The 21,628-nt window shown below is 43.0% G+C and overlaps 1 protein-coding gene across 2 annotated transcripts in view; it reads right to left on the bottom strand.

Moving 5' to 3' along the window:
• The window catches only part of LOC120064479 (Krueppel-like factor 12), a 161,527-nt gene that overhangs the window by 6,251 nt on the left and 133,648 nt on the right, over positions 1 to 21,628 (bottom strand). For both annotated transcript variants that reach the window (XM_039015083.1, XM_039015084.1), the window contains exon 5: positions 5,684 to 5,841. In XM_039015083.1, the coding sequence (XP_038871011.1) occupies positions 5,684 to 5,841 (158 nt within the window). The remainder of the gene's footprint in view (positions 1 to 5,683; positions 5,842 to 21,628) is intronic.

The following is a 21,628-nucleotide window of genomic DNA, read 5'->3' as shown; positions in this document are numbered from 1 at the left end:
TATTTACACTGACACCCCAACACACACATACACACACACTGGACTCTAGCCACATACTCACACATATTTACACTGACACACCAACACACACATACACACACACACACTGGACTCTACCCACAATCGCTTGGCAGGTTTGTTGTGGTGCCATATTCTTTCCATTTTTTAATAATGGATTTAATGGTGCTCTGTGGGATTTTCAAAGTTTTGGATATTTTGTATAACCCAACCCTGTTCTGTACTTCTCCACGACTTTGTCCCTGACCTGTTTGGAGAGCTCCTTGGTCTTCATGGTGCTGCTTGCTTGGTGGTGCCCCTTGCTTAGTGGTGTTGCAGACTCTGGGGCCTTTCAGAACAGGTGTACGTATACTGAGATCATGTGACAGATCATGTGACACTTACATTGCACACAGTTGGACTTTATTTAACTAATTATGTGACTTTCGAAAGTAATTGGTTGCACCAGATCTTATTTAGGGGCTTCATAGCAAAGGGGACGAATACATATGCACGGACCACTTTTCCATTTTGAATTTTTTGCATTTCACTTCACCATTTTGGACCATTTTGTGTATGTCCATTGCATGAAATTCAAATAAAAATCCATTTAAATTACTGGTTGTAATGCAACGAAACAGGAAAAACACCAAGGGGGTGAATACTTTTGCAAGGCACTGTAGCCATGTTACATGTTACTTGTTAACTAAAACAATACTTCTGCAAGTTGTAACTCATTTTTAAGTATTTTTTCTAGAGCAATTCCTTGTTACATATTTTACATCTAGCTAAGGAGTTTTGAGTTTGAAGGAACATTATTTTTAGTTTATAAATGTTTTATATTATTCAGTTTGACGACAACGTGCACAAAAATTGTCCATTAGCTAGATAGCTAGATTGCTAACTGAGTCAGTCAAACGAATGGGATGGTATCGAGCAATAATGCTAAACATTAGCTAAATGCTTCCTCCATAAGCTAGCTATCTAGCCACTGTAGCTAGTAACACACCCATGATACTGATGGCCGAGGTAGTTAGCACCTCTGACTAGAATGTCGGCAGTCAAAATCACCAACTAGTGAGGCAGCTGTTCTGCCAAAAGCAGTGGTGGACAGAGTGAGCTCGAGCCAGACTTATGCCATGTTCATGTCATGTCGGGAACTTGTAAATAAGTCCTTCCAACTGGAACAAAATGCACCTGGATGCCCCTCCAACTCATAATTAGGACTAGGAAACTCGGGTATGACCACTGGATCACGGTCTTTCCCACATGATGAACTCTGACATCACACACCACTGAAAATGTCAACAACCATGGCCACAATTTTGTCTGTCAATGGTGAGAATGGTTCTTGTGTTCCTTCCGAGTTCTGAGCATGTGAACTCTTACAAGTTATTCCTCCGATCACTCCTACATAACGTGAACGTGGCATTATACGGCGAGTGCTGGTTTTCTAGCTAGCTAAATGGTTAGCATTCACTAGCGCAACATATAAACTACAAATTTGGCTAGATGGAACTGGCAGTGTGGGATAATGGAGAGTGAATTATATTATTTTGTCAACATCTTGCCAGCTAGTGGTTATCTAGTTGTGGCTATCTAGCTATCAACAGGGCTTTCTTCAAATTATAACTAGCAACATTAACGCAGCTAGCTAACATTGGCTATATAGCAACATGATCCTACTACGTGCCAATGGAAACAAAGCTTACGAAAGCACCACTACTGCAACCTTCTGGTCTGGAGTATTTTAAACAAGTCTAATATTTTTGGGGACAAATTATGAAGGCTTTTGTTTTGTTTACTACTTTGTGAATGAACTGTTAGCTACAGATTGAATTAAAAAAATCAAATAACATTTTATTTGTCACATGCTTCGTAAACTAACAGTGGAATGCTTAGTTACGGGTCATTTTCCTACAAATCGGAGTTAAAGATAAATATCAAAAATGTAACAAACAAATAACAATAGTGACATAAGGCATAAATACACAGTTTATAACGAATATCAATAAAAAGACATTTAAAAATGTTTCTACTTCATATATATAATCTCCGGCACAACACCAACATCAACATATGTGAAAATTGCACATTTCTATGTAGTAAAAGAAATGGAGGACACATGACATCATCGGTGTGCATCGTGTGATTTTAATTAATTATGAGTAGATATTGCCTACTAATTGCCGACTAATTGTCTACTAATTTGTTGATGATGTGAGGGGGTTGATGTTACCAGTACAGAAAAAGTACCCTCTTTTCTCCTTCTCATTGTTGCTTCTTTCATGCTCTCTGAATGGCTCATAGTCAAGTCGTTGGGCAAGCTGACTACGCATTTTGAAACAGCAAGAGAAGCCACAGTTCGTCAGACACACATCAGGTGGTCTCATAGACTTAGACGCATCATAGTAAATGAAATTCATAGTAAATGAAACACTCGTAATGGTATGATATGTTACGTTTGGTATGGTTACATAACATAGAAGGTTACTTAAGGCAAAACAATAAAAGTAGGGTGGGTGGTTGGTGAGAATGTGATGCGTATAATGTGAACGTCTAGTATCCAAAAGGTTGCATGTTCAAATCTCATCACGGATAACTTTAGCATTTTAACAAATCAGCAACTTCGCAACTACTGTCACGACTTCCGCCGAAGTTGACTCCCCTGCCTGTTCGGGCGGTGCTCGGCGGTCGTCGTCACCGTCCTACTAGCCGCCACCGATCCCTTTTTCGTTTGTCTGTTTGTTTTGTCTTATTAGTTGCACCTGTTTTTTGTTTCGTAATTAGCTTCCCTATAATTAGGAGTTTAACCCGCCCTTGTTTTGTGCGGGATTGTTTTTTGTTACGTGTGTGTATTTTGGGGGTTTGGCAAGTGTTCTCTCTGCGCCCTGGATGTTCGGGCTTATTCAGTTTTTGTTAAGTAAAATATAAGGAATATTTTTCCCAAGCGACTATCTCTCTGCGTCTGGTTCTTTCGCCAACCTAGTCCCGCGTGACAACTACTTAAAACTTTTGAGCTATTTTGCAAGAACTTAGCGTGTTAGCTAACCCTTCCCCTAACCCTAACCATAGCCCTTTAACCTAACCCCTAACCCTAACTTTAACGCTAACCTTAAGCCTAAACTTAACCCTAAACCCAAACCGTACGTACATATTCCAACTAGAAGCCATGGATTACAGGAAACATATGCACCGAGCTAAAGGCTAGAGCTGCCGCTTTCAAGGAGTGGGACACTAATCCGCACGCTTATAAAAAAATACCGCTATGCCCTCAGACGAACCATCAAACAGGCAAAGAGTCAACACAGGACTAACACTGAATCCTACTACACCGGCTCTGAAGTTCGTCGGATGTGGCAGGGCTTGCAAACTATTATGGACTACAAAGGGAAACCCAGCCGTGAGCTGCCCAGTGACGCAAGCCTACCAGACGAGCTAAATTACATTCATTCTCGCTTCGAGGCTTCGAGGAAAGCAACACTGAAGCATGCATGAGAGCACCAGCTGCTCTGGACGACTATATGATCACGCTCTCCATAGCTGATGTGAGCAAGACCTTTAAACAGGTCAACATTCACAAGTCTGCGGGGCCAGACGGATTACCAGGGCGTGTACTCAGAGCATGCGCAGACCAACTGGCAAGTGACTTCACTGACATTTTCAACCTCTCCCTGAATGAGTCTGTAATACCCACATGTTTCAAGCAGACCACCATAGTCCCTGTGCCCAAGACTATGAAGGTAACCTGCCTAAATGACTACCGCCTCGTAGCACTCATGTCGGTAGCCATGAAGTGCATTGAAAGACTGGTCATGGCTCACAACTACACCATCATCCCTGAAACCCTAGACCTACTCTAATTCACATACCACCCCGACAGATCCACAGATTACGCAATCTCAATCGCACTCCATACTGCCCTTTCCCACCTGGACAAAAGGAACACCTATGTGAGAATGCTGTTCATTGACTACAGCTCAGCGTTCAACACCATAGTGCCCACAAAGCTCATCACTAAACTAAGGATCCTGGGACTAAACACATCCCTCTGCAACTGGATCCTGGACTTCCACGCTGATCCTCAACACCGGTGCCCATCAGGGGTGCGTGCTTAGTCCCCTCCTGTACTCCCTGTTCACCCACGACTGAGTGGCCAAGCACGACTCTAACAACATCATTAAGTTTGCTGATGAAACAACAGTGGTAGGCCTGATCACCGACAATGATGAGACAGCCTATAGGGAGGAGGTCAAAGACCTGTCAGTGTGGTGCCAGGCCATCAACCTCTCTATCAATGTGAGCAAGACAAAGGAGCTGATCGTGGACTACAGGGAAAGGAGGGCCGAACAGGCCACCATTTACATCGACGGGGCTGTAGTGGAGCAGGTTGAGAGTTTCAAGTTCCTTGGTGTTCACATCACCAACAAACTATCATGGTCCAAACACACCAAGACAGTCATAAAGAGGGCACGACAAAACCTTTTCCCCCTCAGGAGACTGAAATGATTTGGCATGGGTCCCCAGGTCTTCAAATAGTTCTACATCTGCACCATTGAGAGCATCTTGACCGGTTGCATCACCACCTGGTATGGCTACAACTCGTTATCTGACCGTAAGGCGCTACAGAGGGTAGTGCATATGGCCCAGTACATCATTATGGCCAAGCTTCCTGCCATCCAGGACCTATATACCAGGCAGTGTCAGAGAAAGGCCAACAAAAATTGTCAAAGACTCCAGCCACCCTAGTTATAGACTGTTCTCTCTGCTACCGCACGTCAAGCGGTACCGGAGCACCAAGTATAGGTCCAAAAGGCTCCTTAACATCTTCTACCCCCAAGCTATAAGACTGCTGAACAATTAATCAAATGGCCACCCAGACTATTTACATTGACCCCCCCCCTTTCTTTTTACACTGCTGCTATTCGCTGTTTATCATCTATGCATAGTAAATTTACCCCTACCTACATGTGCAAACTATCTCGACTAACCGGTACCCCCACACATTTACTCAGTACCGGTGCCCCTTGTATATAGCCTCATTATTGTTATGTAATTCTACTGTTTCACTTTTTATTTTAAGTAAATATTAAGTAAATATTTCCCTAACTCTATTTCTTGAACTGCCCTGTTGGTTAAGGGCTTGTAATTAAGCATTTCACGGCGCATGTGACAAATAACATTTGATTCGATTTTAACCCTAAACCTTAGCCACATAGCTAACATTAGCTTTAACCAACTAGCTAACGTTAGCAACAGCAAATTGGAATTCGTAACATATCACACATTTAGCAAATTCTTAACATATTGTATGAATTGCAATTTGTAACATCTTATACAAATTGCAATTCATAACATATCATATAAATTGTAATTCGTAACATATCATACTAATTGGAGTCTCCTGGATTTACTTTTACTATGTAGCGTCTGCCCCTAAGTCCAGCTTGCTTGTTATTCACTTACTACGCATATTAGCGCTACAGAAAACATTATTATTCAGGAAGAGACCTAGCCTTTAATTGATGAAGAGAACTGTATTAAATTGGTGTTTCCCAACACACACACACACACACACACACACACACACACACACACACACACACACACACACACACACACACACACACACACACACACACACACACACACACACACACACACACACACACACACACACACTGACCTGTGTGCGTCCTCCGGTGTGCTTTTAGATGGGAGCTCTTGGTGTAGACCTTATTGCAGCCCTCAAAGTCACACCTGTGGATGCGTCTCTTCTTGGAGTCGGGCGACTCTGACCTCCGTGGGCGGCGTATGCTCTCAATACTGAATGGTGACATGGAACTGCAACAAGAGAGAAAATGGTGGATCATTAGAGGAGCATCTTCACTATCTTTCATTTACATTACTAATTTTGATATTAGCTGTAAGGCAATGATCCAAAACCCAACATGACATTTTACTGTGTATGCCTTGACTACTGTAATTCTATCAGAAGTGCCATTATATTAATTGAGGCAAGTAGATTTCTGATAATGCATATAGGAGTAGCTATTCAACATATGGTGGAGAATGTAGACTGAAAAACAAACAATCTTTTGAAGTATCTTTTGAAGTATCGGGTAACTTTCCCTCCCCTTGGATACACATGTACATTTATCCTTCAAAACAATCCTAGCACTTGCATGTAATGTTCGCCACATTTCACCCAAGGTCAGTGCTATCCGGGATCCTTGGATGTCCCTACCCTAAACTTTAACCTTAATTAACCACAACCCTTACCCTAACTATAACCACTACCCTTATCTAACCCTAACAGTAACCCTTCCCTTAACCATTTTACATGTCAACTTCAATGGGTAGGGACATCCCAAGGATCCCGGATAGCACATACCTTTCAAGCAAGCTCCAATTACTCCAATAGAAATACCTGGAAATAGATTCAAGATCATATTTCACAACCTGTTATGACATGTTCATTCAGAGATATTGTTAAAACATTTCAATGGCCTTTAGAAACCCCCACAACCCACTGGGCACAGCATTGGATGTGGGAACAACGTTGATTGTGTGCCCAGTGGGACGGCACAGGAAACTGTATGAGGTAAGACCGTTATTTTGACCATTCCTACAGGTTTATCTGAATCATCTGAAGACAGTTTCATATTTATTTGATTCATGCAGTTCAATAAACATAATGACTGCTGTGTTGTCTATATCATCCATTACATTTTCCATTACATTTCCTTTCAAAATTAGTAGTCAGTACATGGAGTACAATTTATCACAATAAAGCCACTAGATAGAGTATGCGTGTGTGTCTGTGTTGGGAAATGCAGACAGCATTGACATGTGGCATCAGCAATATGTGCTTCCAGTAATGGTTAGCAGTGCTGGCAGGTCCGCTTAGCTCACATACTAAACAGTCACTCTACTAACACAATGCTACGGTCATGTTGCACACACATGCGTGCCCTTACACACACACACACACACACACACACACACACACACACACACACACACACACACACACACACACACACACACACACACACACACACACACACACACACACACACACACTGCTAAATAGCTACCCGGACTATCTGCATTGACCCTTTTTGCCTCATCACATGCAGTACGCTGCTGCTACTGTTTATTATTTATCATTTTGCCTAGTCACTTTACCCATACCTACAGTACCAGTCAAAAGTTTCAACACACCTACCCATTCAAGGGTTTTTCCTTTTCCTATTTCCTATTTTACACGTTGTAGAATAATAGTGAAAACATCAAAACTATGAAATAACACATATTGAATCAAGTAGTAACCAAAAAAGTGTTAAACAAATTCAAATATTATTAAGATTTTATCATCTTCAAAGTAGCCACGACCTTGATGACAGCTTTGCACACTCTTGGCATTCTCTCAACCAGCTTCACCTGGAATGCTTTTCCAACAGTCTTGAAGGACTTCCCACATATTGTGAACACTAGTTGGCTGCTTTTCCTTCACTCTGTGGTCCAACTCATCCCAATCCATCTCGACTGGGTTGAGGTCAGGTGATTGTGGAGGCCAGGTCATCTGATGCAGCACTCCATCACTCTCCTTCTTGGTCAAATAGCCCTTAAACAGCCTGGAGGTGCCGACAGAGATGGCCGCCTCGCTTCGCGTTTCTAGGAAACTATGCAGTATTTAGTTTTTTTACGTGTTATTTCTTACATTGGTACCCCAGGTAATCTTAGGTTTTATTACATACAGTCGGGAGGAACTACTGGATATAAGAGCAACGTCAGCTCACCATCATTACGACCAGGAATACGACTTTCCCGAAGCAGATCCTCTGTTTTGCCCACCACCCAGGACAATGGATCGGATCCCAGCCGGCGAACCAAAACAACGTCGCCGTAAAAGGGGCAGACGAAGCGGTCTTCTGGTCAGGCTCCGGAGATGGGCACATCGCACACCGCTCGTACTAGCATACTACTCGCCAATGTCCAGTCTCTTGACAACAAGGTTGATGAAATCCGAGCAAGGGTAGCATTCCAGAGAGACATAAGAGACTGTAACGTTCTTTGCTTCACGGAAACATGGCTCACTCGAGACACGCTATCGGAGTCGGTACAGCCAGCTGGTTTCTTCACACATCGCACGGACAGAAACAAGCATCTTTCTGGTAAGAAGAGGGGCGGGGGGGTATGCCTTATGATTAACGAGACGTGGTGTGATCATAACAACATACAGGAACTCAAGTCCTTCTGTTCACCTGACTTAGAATTCCTCACAATCAAATGTCGACCGCATTATCTACCAAGATAATTCTCTTCGATTGTAAACACAGCCGCATATATTCTTCCCCAAGCAGACACATCGACTTCCCTGAACCACATATCCTGAGGCTGCATTCATTGTAGCTCAGATCGTGATTTTAACAAGGCTAATCTGAAATCAAGACTCCCTAAAATCTATCAGCATACCGATTTGTGCTACCAGGGCTGGTAAAACCCTAGATCATTGTTATTCTAACTTCCACGACGCATATAAGGCCCTCCCCCGCCCTCCTTTTGGAAAAGCTGACTACGACTCCATTTTGTTGCTCCCAGCCTATAGACAGAGACTAAAACAGGAAGCTCCCGCGCTCAGGTCTGTTCAACGCTGGTCCGACCAATTTGATTCCACGCTTCAAGATTGCTTCGATCACGTTGATTGGGATATGTTCCGCACTGCGTCAAACAACAACATTGACGAATACGCTGATTCGGTGAGCGAGTTTATTAGCAAGTGCATCGGCGATGTCGTACCCACAGCAACTATTAAAACATTCCCAAACCAGAAACAGTGGATTGATGGCAGCATTGGCGCGAACTGAAAGCGCGAACCACTACTTTTAACCAGGGCAAGGTGACCGGAAACATGACCAAATACAAACAGTGTAGCTATTCCCTCCTCAAGGCAATCAAACAAGCTAAGCGTCAGTATAGAGACAAAGTAGAGTCGCAATTCAATGGCTCAGACACAAGAGGTATGTGGCAGGGTCTACAGTCAATCACGGATTACAAAAAGAAAACCAGCCCCGTCGTGGACCAGGATGTCTTGCTCCCAGACAGACTAAACAACTTCTTTGCTCGCTTTGAGGACAATACAGTGCCACTGACACGGCCCACTACCAAAACCTGTGGACTTTCCTTCACTGCAGCCGACGTGAGTAAAACATTTAAACATGTTAACCCTATGTTAACCCAAGGCTGCAGGCCCAGACGGCATCCCCAGCCGCGTCCTCAGAGCATGCGCAGACCAGCTGGCTGGTGTGTTTACGGACATATTCAATCAATCCTTATCCCAGTCTGCTGTTCCCACATGCTTCAAGAGGGCCACCATTGTTCCTGTTCCCAAGAAAGCTAAGGTAACTGAACTAAATGACTATGTACTCCTGTACTCCCTGTTCACCCACGACTGCGTGGCCATGCACGCCTCCAACTCAATCATCAAGTTTGCAGACGACACTACAGTGGTAGGCTTGATTACCAACAACAACGAGACGGCCTACAGGGAAGAGGTGAAGGCCCTCGGAGTGTGGTGTCAGGAAAATAACCTCACACTCAACGTCAACAAAACAAAGGAGATGATCGTGGACTTCAGGAAACATCAGAGGGAACAGCCCCCTATCCACATTGACGGGACAGTAAAGGAGAGGGTAGTAAGTTTTAAGTTCCTCAGCGTACACATCACGTACAAACTGAATTGGTCCACCCACACAGACAGCGTGGTGAAGAAGGCACAGCAATGCCTCTTCAACCTCAGGAGGCTGAAGAAATTCGGCTTGTCACCAAAAGCACTCACAAACTTTTACAGATGCACAATCGAGAGCATCCTGTCAGGCTGTATCACCGCCTGGTATGGCAACTGCTCCACCCACAACCGTAAGGCTCTCCAGAGGGTAGTGAGGTCTGCACAACGCATCACCGGAGGCAAACTACCTGCCCTCCAGGAAACCTACACCACCCGATGTCACAGGAAGGCCATAAAGATCATCAAGGACAACAACCACCCGAGCCACTGCCTGTTCACCCCGCTATCATCCAGAAGGCGAGATCAGTACAGGTGCATCAAAGCAGGGACCGAGAGACTGAAAAACAGCTTCTATCTCAAGGCCATCAGACTGTTAAACAGCCACCACTAACATTGAGTGGCTGCTGCCAACATACTGACTCAACTCCAGCTACTTTAATAATGGAATAATTGATGTAAAAAATGTATCACTAGCCACTTTAAACAATGCCACTTAATATAATGTTTACATACCCTACATTACTTATCTCATATGTATATACTGTACTCTATACCATCTACTGCATCTTGCCTATGCCATTCTGTACCATCACTCATTCATATATTTTTATGTACATATTCTTCATCCCTTTACACTTGTGTGTATAAGGTAGTTGTTGTGAAATTGTTAGGTTAGATTACTCGTTGGTTATTACTGCATTGTCGGAACTAGAAGCACAAGCATTTCGCTACACTCGCATTAACATCTGCTAACGATGTGTATGTGACAAATACATTTTGGTTTGATTTGATTTGGTGTGTTGGGTCATTGTCCTGTTGAAAAACAAATGATAGTCCTTCTAATCGCAAACCAAATGGGATGGTGTATCGCTGCAGAATTATGTGGTAACCATGCTGGTTAAGTGTGCCTTTAATTCTAAATAAATCACAGACAGTGTCACCAGCAAAGCACCCCCACACCATCACACCTCCTCCTCCATGCTTCACGGTGGGAACCACACATGCAGAGATCATTCGTTCACCTGCTCTGTGTCTTGCAAAGACACGGCGGTTAGAACCAAAAATCCCAAATTTGGACTCATCAGACCAAAGGACAGAATTCCACCAGTCTAAAGTCGATGGGCTTCTGAGTGGCACAGCGGTCTAAGGCACTGCATCTCAGTGCTTGAGGCATCACGACAGACCCTGGTTCGATTCCAGACTGTATAAAAAACGGCCGTGATTGGGAGTCCCATAGGGCGGTCCACAATTGGCCCAGCGTAGTTCGGGTTTGGCCGGGGTAGGCAGTCATTGTAAATAAGAATTTGTTCTTAACTGACTTGCCTGGTTAAGTAAAAAGTGCTTGTGTTTCTTGGCCAAGCAAGTCTCTTCTTCTTATTCGTGTTCTTTAGTAGTGGTTTCTTTGCAGCAATTCGACCATGAAGGCCAGATTTACGCAGTCTCCTCTGAACAGTTGATGTTGAGATGTGTCTTTTACTTGAACTTTGTGAAGCATTTATTTGGGCTGCAATTTCTGAGGCTGGTTACTCTAATGAACTTATCCTCTGCAGCAGAGGTAACTCTGGGTCTACCATTCCTGTGGCGGTCCTCATGTGTGCCAGTTTTGTCATAGTGCTTGATAGTTTTTGCAACTGCACTTGAAGAAACTTTCAAAGTTATTGAAATGTTCCATTTTGACTGACATTCATGTTTTAAAGTAATGATGGACTGTCGTTTCTCTTTGCTTATTTGAGCTGTTCTTGCCATAATATGGACTTGGTCTTTTACCAAATAGGGCTATCTTTTCTATACCACCCCTACCTTATCACAACACAACTGATTGGCTCAAACGCATTAAGAAGGAAAGAAATTCCACAACATAACTTTTAACAGGGCACACCTTTTAATTGAAATGCATTCCAGGTGACTACCTCATGATGCTGGTTGAGAGAATGCCAAGAGTGTGCAAAGCTGCCATCAAGGCGAAGGGTGGCTACTTTGAAGAATTTCAAGTAAAAAATATATTTCGATTTGTTTAACTGTTTATTGGTTACTACATGATTCCATGTGTTATTTCATAGTTTTGATGTCTTCACTATTATTCTACAATGTTGAAAATAGTAAAAACAAAGAAAAACCCTTGAATGAGTAGGTGTGTCCAAACTTTGACTGGTACTGTAAATGTATATATCTACCTAAATTAACTCGTATCCCTGCACATCTGACTCTGTACTGGTACCTTGTGTATATAGCAAAGTTGTCTTTACTCCTTGTGTATTTATTCCTCATGTTATTATTATTATCATTTATTTTTCTCTCTGCATTATTGGGAAGGGCCTGTTAGTTTATATCTGTTGTTTACGAAGCATGTGACAAATAAAATTTGATTCAATTTGACACATATATTCAGGAAAAGGCATGTACCGTTGCTCACAAAACACACACACACACACACACACACACACACACACACACACACACACACACACACACACACACATACACACACACACGGCAAGGACACACTTGTTATCCGCACAAATTCAGAATCCACACAATCAACTGCTAAGGTGTGTGTTTGTGGTGGTGGGTTGGAGGCTGAGGCAGGGGAAGCGTGAGGGAGGAGGGAGGAGGGAGGAGAAGGGGGTGGGGTAGAATATCACTGGTACTTGTCTCTCTCCATTAATGATTGTCAACCTGGATATCCACATTGCATTTTCTTTCACTCCTCATACAGCTCTGAGGCCAGACAGAGAAGTGAGAGTCGTACGGGCACAGTGAGGGAAAGGAGATATGGGGGGGGGGGGGGGGGGGGGGGGCTGAGGGGTTACAGTTAGAGGAGAAGAGAAGGGGGGATGAGGGTCATGCAGGTCAACGAGGAGCAGCCAAAGTATATTTGGGGTCGGGATGTTGGGGGCTAGGAAAAGGAAGGAGAAAATGAACAAGACAAGCAGTCTCGTGGGGTCTGGTTTTTCTAGAGGTGTGCGTAAAGGGGCTCTTCCGAGGATGGAAAAGAAGAGGTTACAGGGTGCAAATAGAGAACAGAGGGGAGGAGGGAGAGGGGAGCAGATGGGTTCCTTTGGGTGGTGTAGAAGAGACGAGGCGTGGAAAGACAGGCCCTCTAGTCTCCACCACACACAGCCCACTTCCTGTCTCACTGAAACATACACATATATGCCACACAAGGACACACATAGACAGCGTATACACACACACAGGAAATGAGCGTTTGGGTCAGATATGATACTGATAACTCTATCTCTCTCTATACACCCCTGTAAATTGAGGCAAACAATTTTCTCGGTTAAAAACATGTCATGACAGGCCTGATGGAAACTTTCTACATGTCGACAAAACAAAATACGCTTGACAAGGTGGGATCTGAAAATGTGAGTGGAGACGCTTTTATGTGCAAATATTGATATAATAATCATCATATCGAAGTAAACTTGGAGTCCTGTCATGGACAAAGTTTTTTATTACAAAATAAAAAAAAGGTTTTATTACAACAACAAAAATAACTCCACTTTGTCCAGAGGCTCATCATAACACACCCGTCTTACATGTGTCTCTTGGGGTCAATCTTCTCCAGGTGAACATGTTGTGTGGTCCTCCCACTACGATTCGTCAGGAAAGTTTACTAGGCTACAGATGAATTATAATGAACTTCACAGGGTGTCACGCCCTGATCTGTTTCACCTGCCCTTGTGCTTGTCTCTACCCCCTTCAGGTGTCACCCATCTTCCCAATTATCCCCTGTGTATTCATACCTATGTTCTCTGTCTGTTTGTTGACAGTTCGTCTTTTTCGTTCAAGCTTAACAGCGGTTTTCCTGTCAGCGCCTTCTGTTTCCCAGCCTCTCTTTGCTAGTCCTCCCGGTTTTGGCCTTTGCCTGTCCTGACCCTGTACCCGCCCACCTGACCTCTCTGCCTGAACCTGCATGCCGTCCTGTACCTTTGCTCCACCTCTGAATTACTGAACCCTGCCTGTCCCTGAGTCTGCCTGCCATCCTGTACCTCTGCCTTACCCTGGATTTTCGACCCCTGCCTGCCTTGAACTGTCTTTGTATGCCCCTGTTTGCTACAATAAACAGTGTTACTTCGACAGTCTGCATCTGGATCTTTCATTTATTTTTTTTCACCTTTATTTAACCAGGTAGGCCAGTTGAGAACAAGTTCTCATTTACAACTGTGACCTGGCCAAGCTAAAGCAAAGCAGTGCGACACAAACAACAACACAGAGTTACACATGGAATAAACAAATGTACAGTCAATAATACAATAGAAAAAAAGTCTATATACAGTACCAAAAAATGTCTGCAACATTGAACGTCCCCAAAAACACAATGGCCTCCATCATTCTCAAATGGAAGAAGTTTAGAACCATCAAGACTCCTCCTAGAGTTGGCCGCCCGGCCAAACTGAGCAATCGGGGGAGAAGGGCCTTAGTCAGGGAGGAGACCAAGAACCTGATGGTCACGCTGACAGACCTCTAGAGTTCTGTCAGCGTGGGAGAATTTTCCAGAAAAACAACCATCTCTGTAGCATTCTGCCAATCAGGCCTTTATGGTAGAGTGGCCAGATGGAAGCCACTCCTCAGTAAAAGGCCAATGACAGCCCGCTTGGAGTTTGCCAAAAGGCACCTAAAGAAACAATATTCTCTGGTCTGATGAAATCAAGATTGAACTCTTTGGCCTGAATGACAGGCGTCACATCTGGAGGAAATCTGGCACCATCCCTACGGTGAAGCATAGTGGCGGCAGCATCATGCAGTGGGGATGTTTTTCAGTGGCATGACTGGGAGACTAGTCAGGATCGAGGCAAAGATGAATGGAGCAAAGTACAGAGATATCATTGATGAAAACCTGCTTCAGAGTGCTCAGGACCTCAGACCGGGGCGAACGATTACCTTCCAAGAGGAAAACGAACTTAAGCACACAGCCAAGAGAACGCAGGAGTGGCTTCGGGACAATTTTCTGAATGTCGTTGATTGGCCCAGCGAGAGCCCGGACTTGAAACCTATCAAACATCTCTGGAGAGACATGAAAAAAGCTGTGCAGCAATGCTCCCCATCCAACCTGACAGAGCTTGAGAGGATCTGCAGAGAGGAATTGGAGAGACTCCCCAAATACAGGTGTGCCAAGCTTGTAGCGTTATACCCAAGAAGACTTGAGGCTGTAATCGCTGCCAAAGGTGGGTTTGTGCCCATAGGCGACATTGTTGCCGGTGATGTCTGGTGAGGACCAGCCTTACAACAGGCCTACAAGGACTACTCAGTCCAGCCTCTCTCAGCCTATTGCGGACAGTCTGAGCACTGATGGAGGGATTGTGTGTTCCTGCTGTAACTCAGGCAGTTGTTGTTGCCATCCTGTACCTGTACCGCAGGTGTCATGTTCGGATGTACATATCCTGTGCAGGTGTTGTTCTGCCACTGCGAAGACAATCAGCTGTCTGTCCTGTCTCCCTGTAGCGCTGTCTTAGGCGTCTCACGGTACGGACATTGCAATTTATTGCCCTGGCCACAACTGCAGTCCTCATGCCTCCTTGCAGCATGCCTAAGGCACGTTCACGGAGATAAGCAGGGACCCTGGGCATCTTTCTTTTGGTGTTTTTCAGAGTCAGTAGAAAGGCCTCTTTTTTGTCCTAAGTTTTCATAACTGTGACCTTAATTGCCTACCGTCTGTAAGCTGTTAGCATCTTAACGACCGTTCCACAGGTGCATGTTCATTAATTGTTTAAGGTTCATTGAACAAGCATGGGAAACAGTCTTTAAACCCTTTATAATGAAGATCTGTGAAGTTATTTGGATTTGTACTAATAATTTTTTCTTTGAATGACAGGGTCCTGAAGAAGGAATGTTTATTTTTTTGCTGAGTTCAGTACTACAACAGGTTAGCTTGACCGGAGCCAACGTTAGCTTCTATGCTAACAGACTTTTATAATGTTTGCCCATTTTCCATTTTCTTTGACATTAAAGACAAATTAGGACCAACAATAGTAGCCTGCCTCTGACTTCATCAGAAACTTGCCCATACTTGTATGGAAATTCATCAATAAAATACCAACCAACCTATTTTGACCTTGGGGGATTTATTTTATAAGAAGTGTTGACATGCTGAATGCACCGATGTGTCTGTTTAAACTACTAGCACACAGCTCGGACACCCATGCATACCCTACAAGACATGCATACCCCACAAGACCACTGAAGGTCTCTTCACAATCCCCAAGTCCAGAACAGACTATGGGAGGTGCACAGTACAGCATAGAGCCATGGCTACATAGAACTCGATTCCACATCAGGTAACTGATGCAAGCAGTAGAATCAGATTAAAAAAACTGATAAAAATACACCTTATGGAACAGTGGGGACTGTGAAGAGACACACACAGGCACAGACACACATACACATGATAAGCCACGCAATCTATACACACGTGCACATGAATGTTGTATTGTAAATATGTGGTGGTGAAGTGGTGGCCTGAGGGAACACACTGAATGTGTTGGGTAAGGTCTTATGAAATGTAATGTCATGCAGTAATTTAAACTGTATCTAACTGTCTTATGTTGCTGGACCCCAGGAAGAGTAGCTGCTCCCTTGGCACCAGCGAATAGAATCCATAATGAATACAAATACAAATGTATTTAATACAAATGTATTTAATACATTATACTGCAATTGTACCATGGTAACACACAATTAATAAAGATGGTACCGTATGATAACTTTTGGTACCATTTATTATAATTGTGCATTACCATGGTAAAATGTATAATACATGTCAAAACCATGGTATTTCCATGATCCACATCTATACCATGGTAAAATATATAATGCATGTCAAAACCATGGTATTTCCATGATCCACATCTATACCATGGTGTAAATGATGCAATGCAATGATATTATTTAGGTGCTTGACAGTACTATCATACTTCAAAGCTAAAACTATGGTACATTTCCATGATTTAGATCTATACCATGGTATACATGATGCAATACCATGGTAATATTTAGGTACAACGGCAGTACCATGTTAGTACCATTATACTTCAAGGCTAAAACCATGGTACGTTTTCATTATTTAGGCTATACCATGGTATAAGTGAACGTACCATACTAGTACCATGGGTTTTATGGGGAAAAACTCATTCTAATTGGCTGGGCCTGGCTTCCCAGTGGGAGGGCCTGAGCTCCAAGGCCCACTCATTGCTGCACCCCTGCCCAGTCATGTGAAATCCATAGATCAGGGTTTAATGAATTTGTTTCAACTGACTGATTTCCTTATGAACTGTAACTCAGTAAAATCTTTGACAGTTTTGCACGTTGCGTTTATATTTGTGTTCAGTATAGTTGTATAAAAGATTATACAGTTTGTTGGAACCGTACTGTCTTCAGTTTGAGAGTAGGCTTACTAACAGTAGGAGTGAGCCTGCAGTTGAGCTGAGGGCCAGGTATCCACATAAAGACATGAGGAGATAGAGAAATGAAAAGGGCTAGAGGGAAGGAAAGAGGAAGAGTGGCAGAAAAGGAATAGCAGGAGGATGAAATAAATGTGAGCGGCATGCAGGGGGAGAGGAATAAATTGAAAGGGGTAGAGAGGGAGAAATAGGAAAAAAGGGCGAGCATGGATATGTAATGGCTTCTTGGCCAGCTTCCTCCATATTCATGTGGAAACGGTGGATGGGCTATTGTGAGAATGAGGGGATGAGGGAGAGAGAGGGAATGAAGACAATAAGGAAATAGGGTATGAGGGAGAAGGGGAGAGAGGAGGAAGGGAGTGAGAGGGTACAAGGCTCTGGTGATTTCTGTCCGGTCCCCACATGCGTGTGCTTATGAATGTGTGTGTTCCTATGCCTCATTTCCATATGATCTCTACAGTTGAGGGCTTGTTTTTTTTGTTTCTCTGAATCAGGCCCCCACACACACACACACACACGTACATACGGACGAGGGGGAAGATAAAAGGACAAACAAAAAAACTAAGACATCTCAGCTGTAAAGTTTCTCTCTCAGTGCATTTTTTATATTTTTTATTTTTATTTAACCAGGAAGGGCTCATTGAGATTTAAAATCTCTTTTACAAGAGCGTCCTGGCCAAGATAGGCAGCACCAAGTCATTACAAAAATTACAGACAAACAACATGAAAAACTACAAGTAATCTAGTACAAACCATAGAATTCACAAGAGTATAAAAAAATCAAAAACAGCAAATTAAAAACTTTGCCAGGTCAGGGAATCAGTCTCAAGATCATTCATCAGTGAATGCTGTTTAATCCGCTTCTTGATATGCCACACCTGTCAGGTGGCAGCAGCTACTCTTCCTGGGGTACAGCAGTTTATACAGTTTTAAAAACATTACAATACATTCACAGATTTCACAACACACTGTGTGCCCTCAGGCCCCTACTCCACGACTACCACATATCTACAGTACAAGTGTGTTGACCAATAAAAACCCAGCAGCATTGCAGTTCTTGACACAAACTGGTGCGGCTTGCACCTACTACCATACCCCGTTCAAAGGCACTTGAATCTTTTGTCTTTCCCATTAACGCTCTGAATGGCACACATACACAATCCATGTCTCAATTGACTCAAGGCTTACAAATGATTCTTTAACCTGTCTTCTCCCCTTCATCTACACTGATTGAAGTGTATTTAACAAGTGACATCAATAAAGGATCATAGCTTTCACCTGGATTCACCTGGTCAATCTATGTCATGGGAAAGAGCAGGTGTTCTTGATGTTTTGTACAGTCAGTGTATAATATGATGCTTGAAGAGAGCATATTGGACAATTCATTTGGGAGGTCAGTGGTGTTAGGGATTAGAGCCCAGAAAATGTCAGATTCTCCAGTGGTTCTGTACAATTCCAGAGGTACCTTTACAATGTTACCACAGCTAAGTGCGCTAACCTCACAGCAGTGTTAACACCTACGCATTCTTTCACATTCTTTCATACGACCATGGAACTAACTCTGAGTACTTCGGTATATAGAAAGCTTTGTTGATCACAGACAAACATGCATGTTGGCCTTTCCAATCTAACTGAATTCTTTCTGCAGCCAGCTGCTGTGTCCTCTGTACTGGGACACACACACACACACACACACACTTATAGTATTCTCATATGTATATACTGTATTCTATACTATTCTACGATATCTTGGTCACTTAATAATGTTTACATATCTGGCATTACTCATCTCATATGTATATACTGTTTTTCTATACTATTCTACTGTATCTTAGTTCGTTTCGCTCTGACATCGCTCGTCCATATGTATATAGTCTTAATTCATTCCTACTTAGATTTGTGTGTTTTGGGTATATGTCGTGTAATTTGTTAGATATTACTTGTTAGATATTACTGCACTGTCGGAGCTCGAAGCACAAGCATTTCTCTACACCCGCAATAACGTCTGCTAAACACGTGACCAATACAATTTGATTTGATTTGATTTGATGATGTTCTGGGTATGTTTGTCATCGGCAAGGGAGGTTTTTATGATAAAAATAAACGGAATAGAGCTAAGCACTGGCAAAATCCTAGAGGAAAACCTGCTTCAGTTTGCTTTCCAAAAGACACCTGGAAACAAATTCACCTTTCAGCAGGACAATAAACTAAAACACAAAGCCAAATATACACTGGAGTTGCTAACCAAGATGACGTTGAATGTTCCTGTGTGGCTTAGTTGCAGTTTTGACTTAAATCAGCTTGCAAAATCTATGGCAAGAGTTGAAAATGGCTGTCTAGTGATGATCAACAACCAACTTGACAGAGCTTGAAGAACAATAATGTGCAAATATTGTACAATTCAGGTGTGCAAAGCTCTTAGAGACTTACCCAGAAGACTCACAGCTGTAATTGCTGCCAAAGGTGATTCTAACATGTATTGACTCAGGGGTGTAAATACTTATGTAAATTAGATATTTCTCTATTTAATTTCCAATACATTCGTCAACATTTCTAAAAAAAAATCCTCACTGTCATTTGGGGTATTGTGTGTAGATGGATGAGAAAAAAAATGGAATCCATTCAGAATTCAGGCTGTAACACAACAACATGTGTAATAAGACAAGGGGTATGAATACTTTCTGAAAGCGCTGTAGTACACAAACATTTACACACCCATGCATAACCACACACACGGACGCATAACCACAACTAGTGCCCACATATATGTGTGTGCTAGTGGCACTCACAGACATGCCTGTCCTTTTGCAGTACGCCACAGGATGTTTTTGTGCTGGTCAAGGGCAGTCAAGTCTGGAGTGAACCAAGGGCTATATCTGTTTTTAGTTCAATTTTGCAACTTTTCAGGGAAGTTAGGAACTAATATACACAGGCAGTTAGGAAAGCAAAGGCTAGCTTTTTCAAACAGAAATTTGTATCCTGTTTGACCCTCTATTTCTAAAAGTATCCGCCGCCATTGTTGCAACCCCTATTACTAGCCTGTTCAACCTCTCTTTCATATAGTCTGAGATCCCTAAAGATTGGAAAGCTGCCGCCGTCATCCCCCTCTTCAAAGGGGGAGACACTCTAGACCCAAACTGTTACAGACCTATATCTAGCCTACCCTGCCTTTCTAAAGTCTTCAAAAGCCAAGTTAACAAACAGATCACCGACCATTTCGAATCCCACCGTACCTTCTCTGCTATGCAATCTGGTTTCTGAGCTGGTCATGGGTGCACCTCAGCCACGTTCAAGGTCCTAAACGATATCATAACCGCTGTCAGGTTTTGGCCAGGACTGTTCAGGTTTTGGTCACTAGATGTCCCCATTGCACCTTTTTTGAACCTTTTGTTTTTTCCTTGCTCTAATTATTGTTTGCACCTGTGTGTCGTTCCCTTGTTGGTATTTAAACCCTGTGTGTTCCTCAGTTCTTTGCTCAGTGTTTGTACGTTAGCACCCAGCCATGCTGTTAACTTTTTCTCTTGTTGGATTTTCCAGAGGTTCTCTGGTTTTGTTCTTGTTTATTTTGGATTAGTCTTTTGAGGTTTGTTTTTTTCCTTGCTGTTCTTACCACTTTGTGGATTTTCTTTGTATTTTGGAAGATATCTATTTTTGTCTCTTGGCTTTTTCTTTTGACGTTGTGGATTTATATTTTTGCCGGAAGATCTTTCCTTTGATTAAACCACCGTCTCTAGTACTGCTGTGTCTGCCTCATCTTCTGGGTTCTGCCGATTATTAGTGACTGTTTCTCACACCGGGTCCTGACAACCGCCATCGATAAAAGACAATATTGTGCAGCCGTCGTCATCGACCTGGCCAAGGCTTTCGACTCTGTCAATCATCGCATTCTTGTTGGCAGACTCAACAGCCTTGGTTTCTCAAATGACTGCCTCGCCTGGGTCACCAACTACTTCTCAGAAAGAGTTCAGTGTGTCAAATCGGAGAGCCTGTTGTCCGGACCTCTGGCAGTCTCTATGGGGGTGCCACAGGTTTCAATTCCCAGGCCGACTCTCTTCTCTGTATACCTCAATGATGTCGCTCTTGCTGCTGGTGATTCTCTGATCCACCTCTACGCAGACGACACCATTCTGTATACCTCTGGCCCTTCTTTGGACACTGTGTTAACAAACCTCCAGACAAGCTTCAATGCCATACAACACTCCTTCCGTGGCCTCCAATTGCTCTAAAATGCAAGTAGAACTAAATGCATGCTCTTGTTATTTATTTTTTGCTCCTTTGCACCCCAGTATCTCTACTTGCACATTCATCTTCTGCACATCTATCACTTCAGTTTTTAGTTGCTAAATTGCAGTTATTTCACCACTATGGCCTATTTATTGCCTTACCTCCCTAATCTTACTACATTTGCACACTGTATATACATTTTTCACTTGTG

The sequence above is a fragment of the Salvelinus namaycush genome, chromosome 19, assembly GCF_016432855.1.
Source record: "Salvelinus namaycush isolate Seneca chromosome 19, SaNama_1.0, whole genome shotgun sequence".
Classification (NCBI taxonomy): domain Eukaryota; kingdom Metazoa; phylum Chordata; class Actinopteri; order Salmoniformes; family Salmonidae; genus Salvelinus; species Salvelinus namaycush.
Note: the sequence above shows the minus strand (reverse complement) of the source record. Positions and strands in the feature narration are given on the sequence as shown.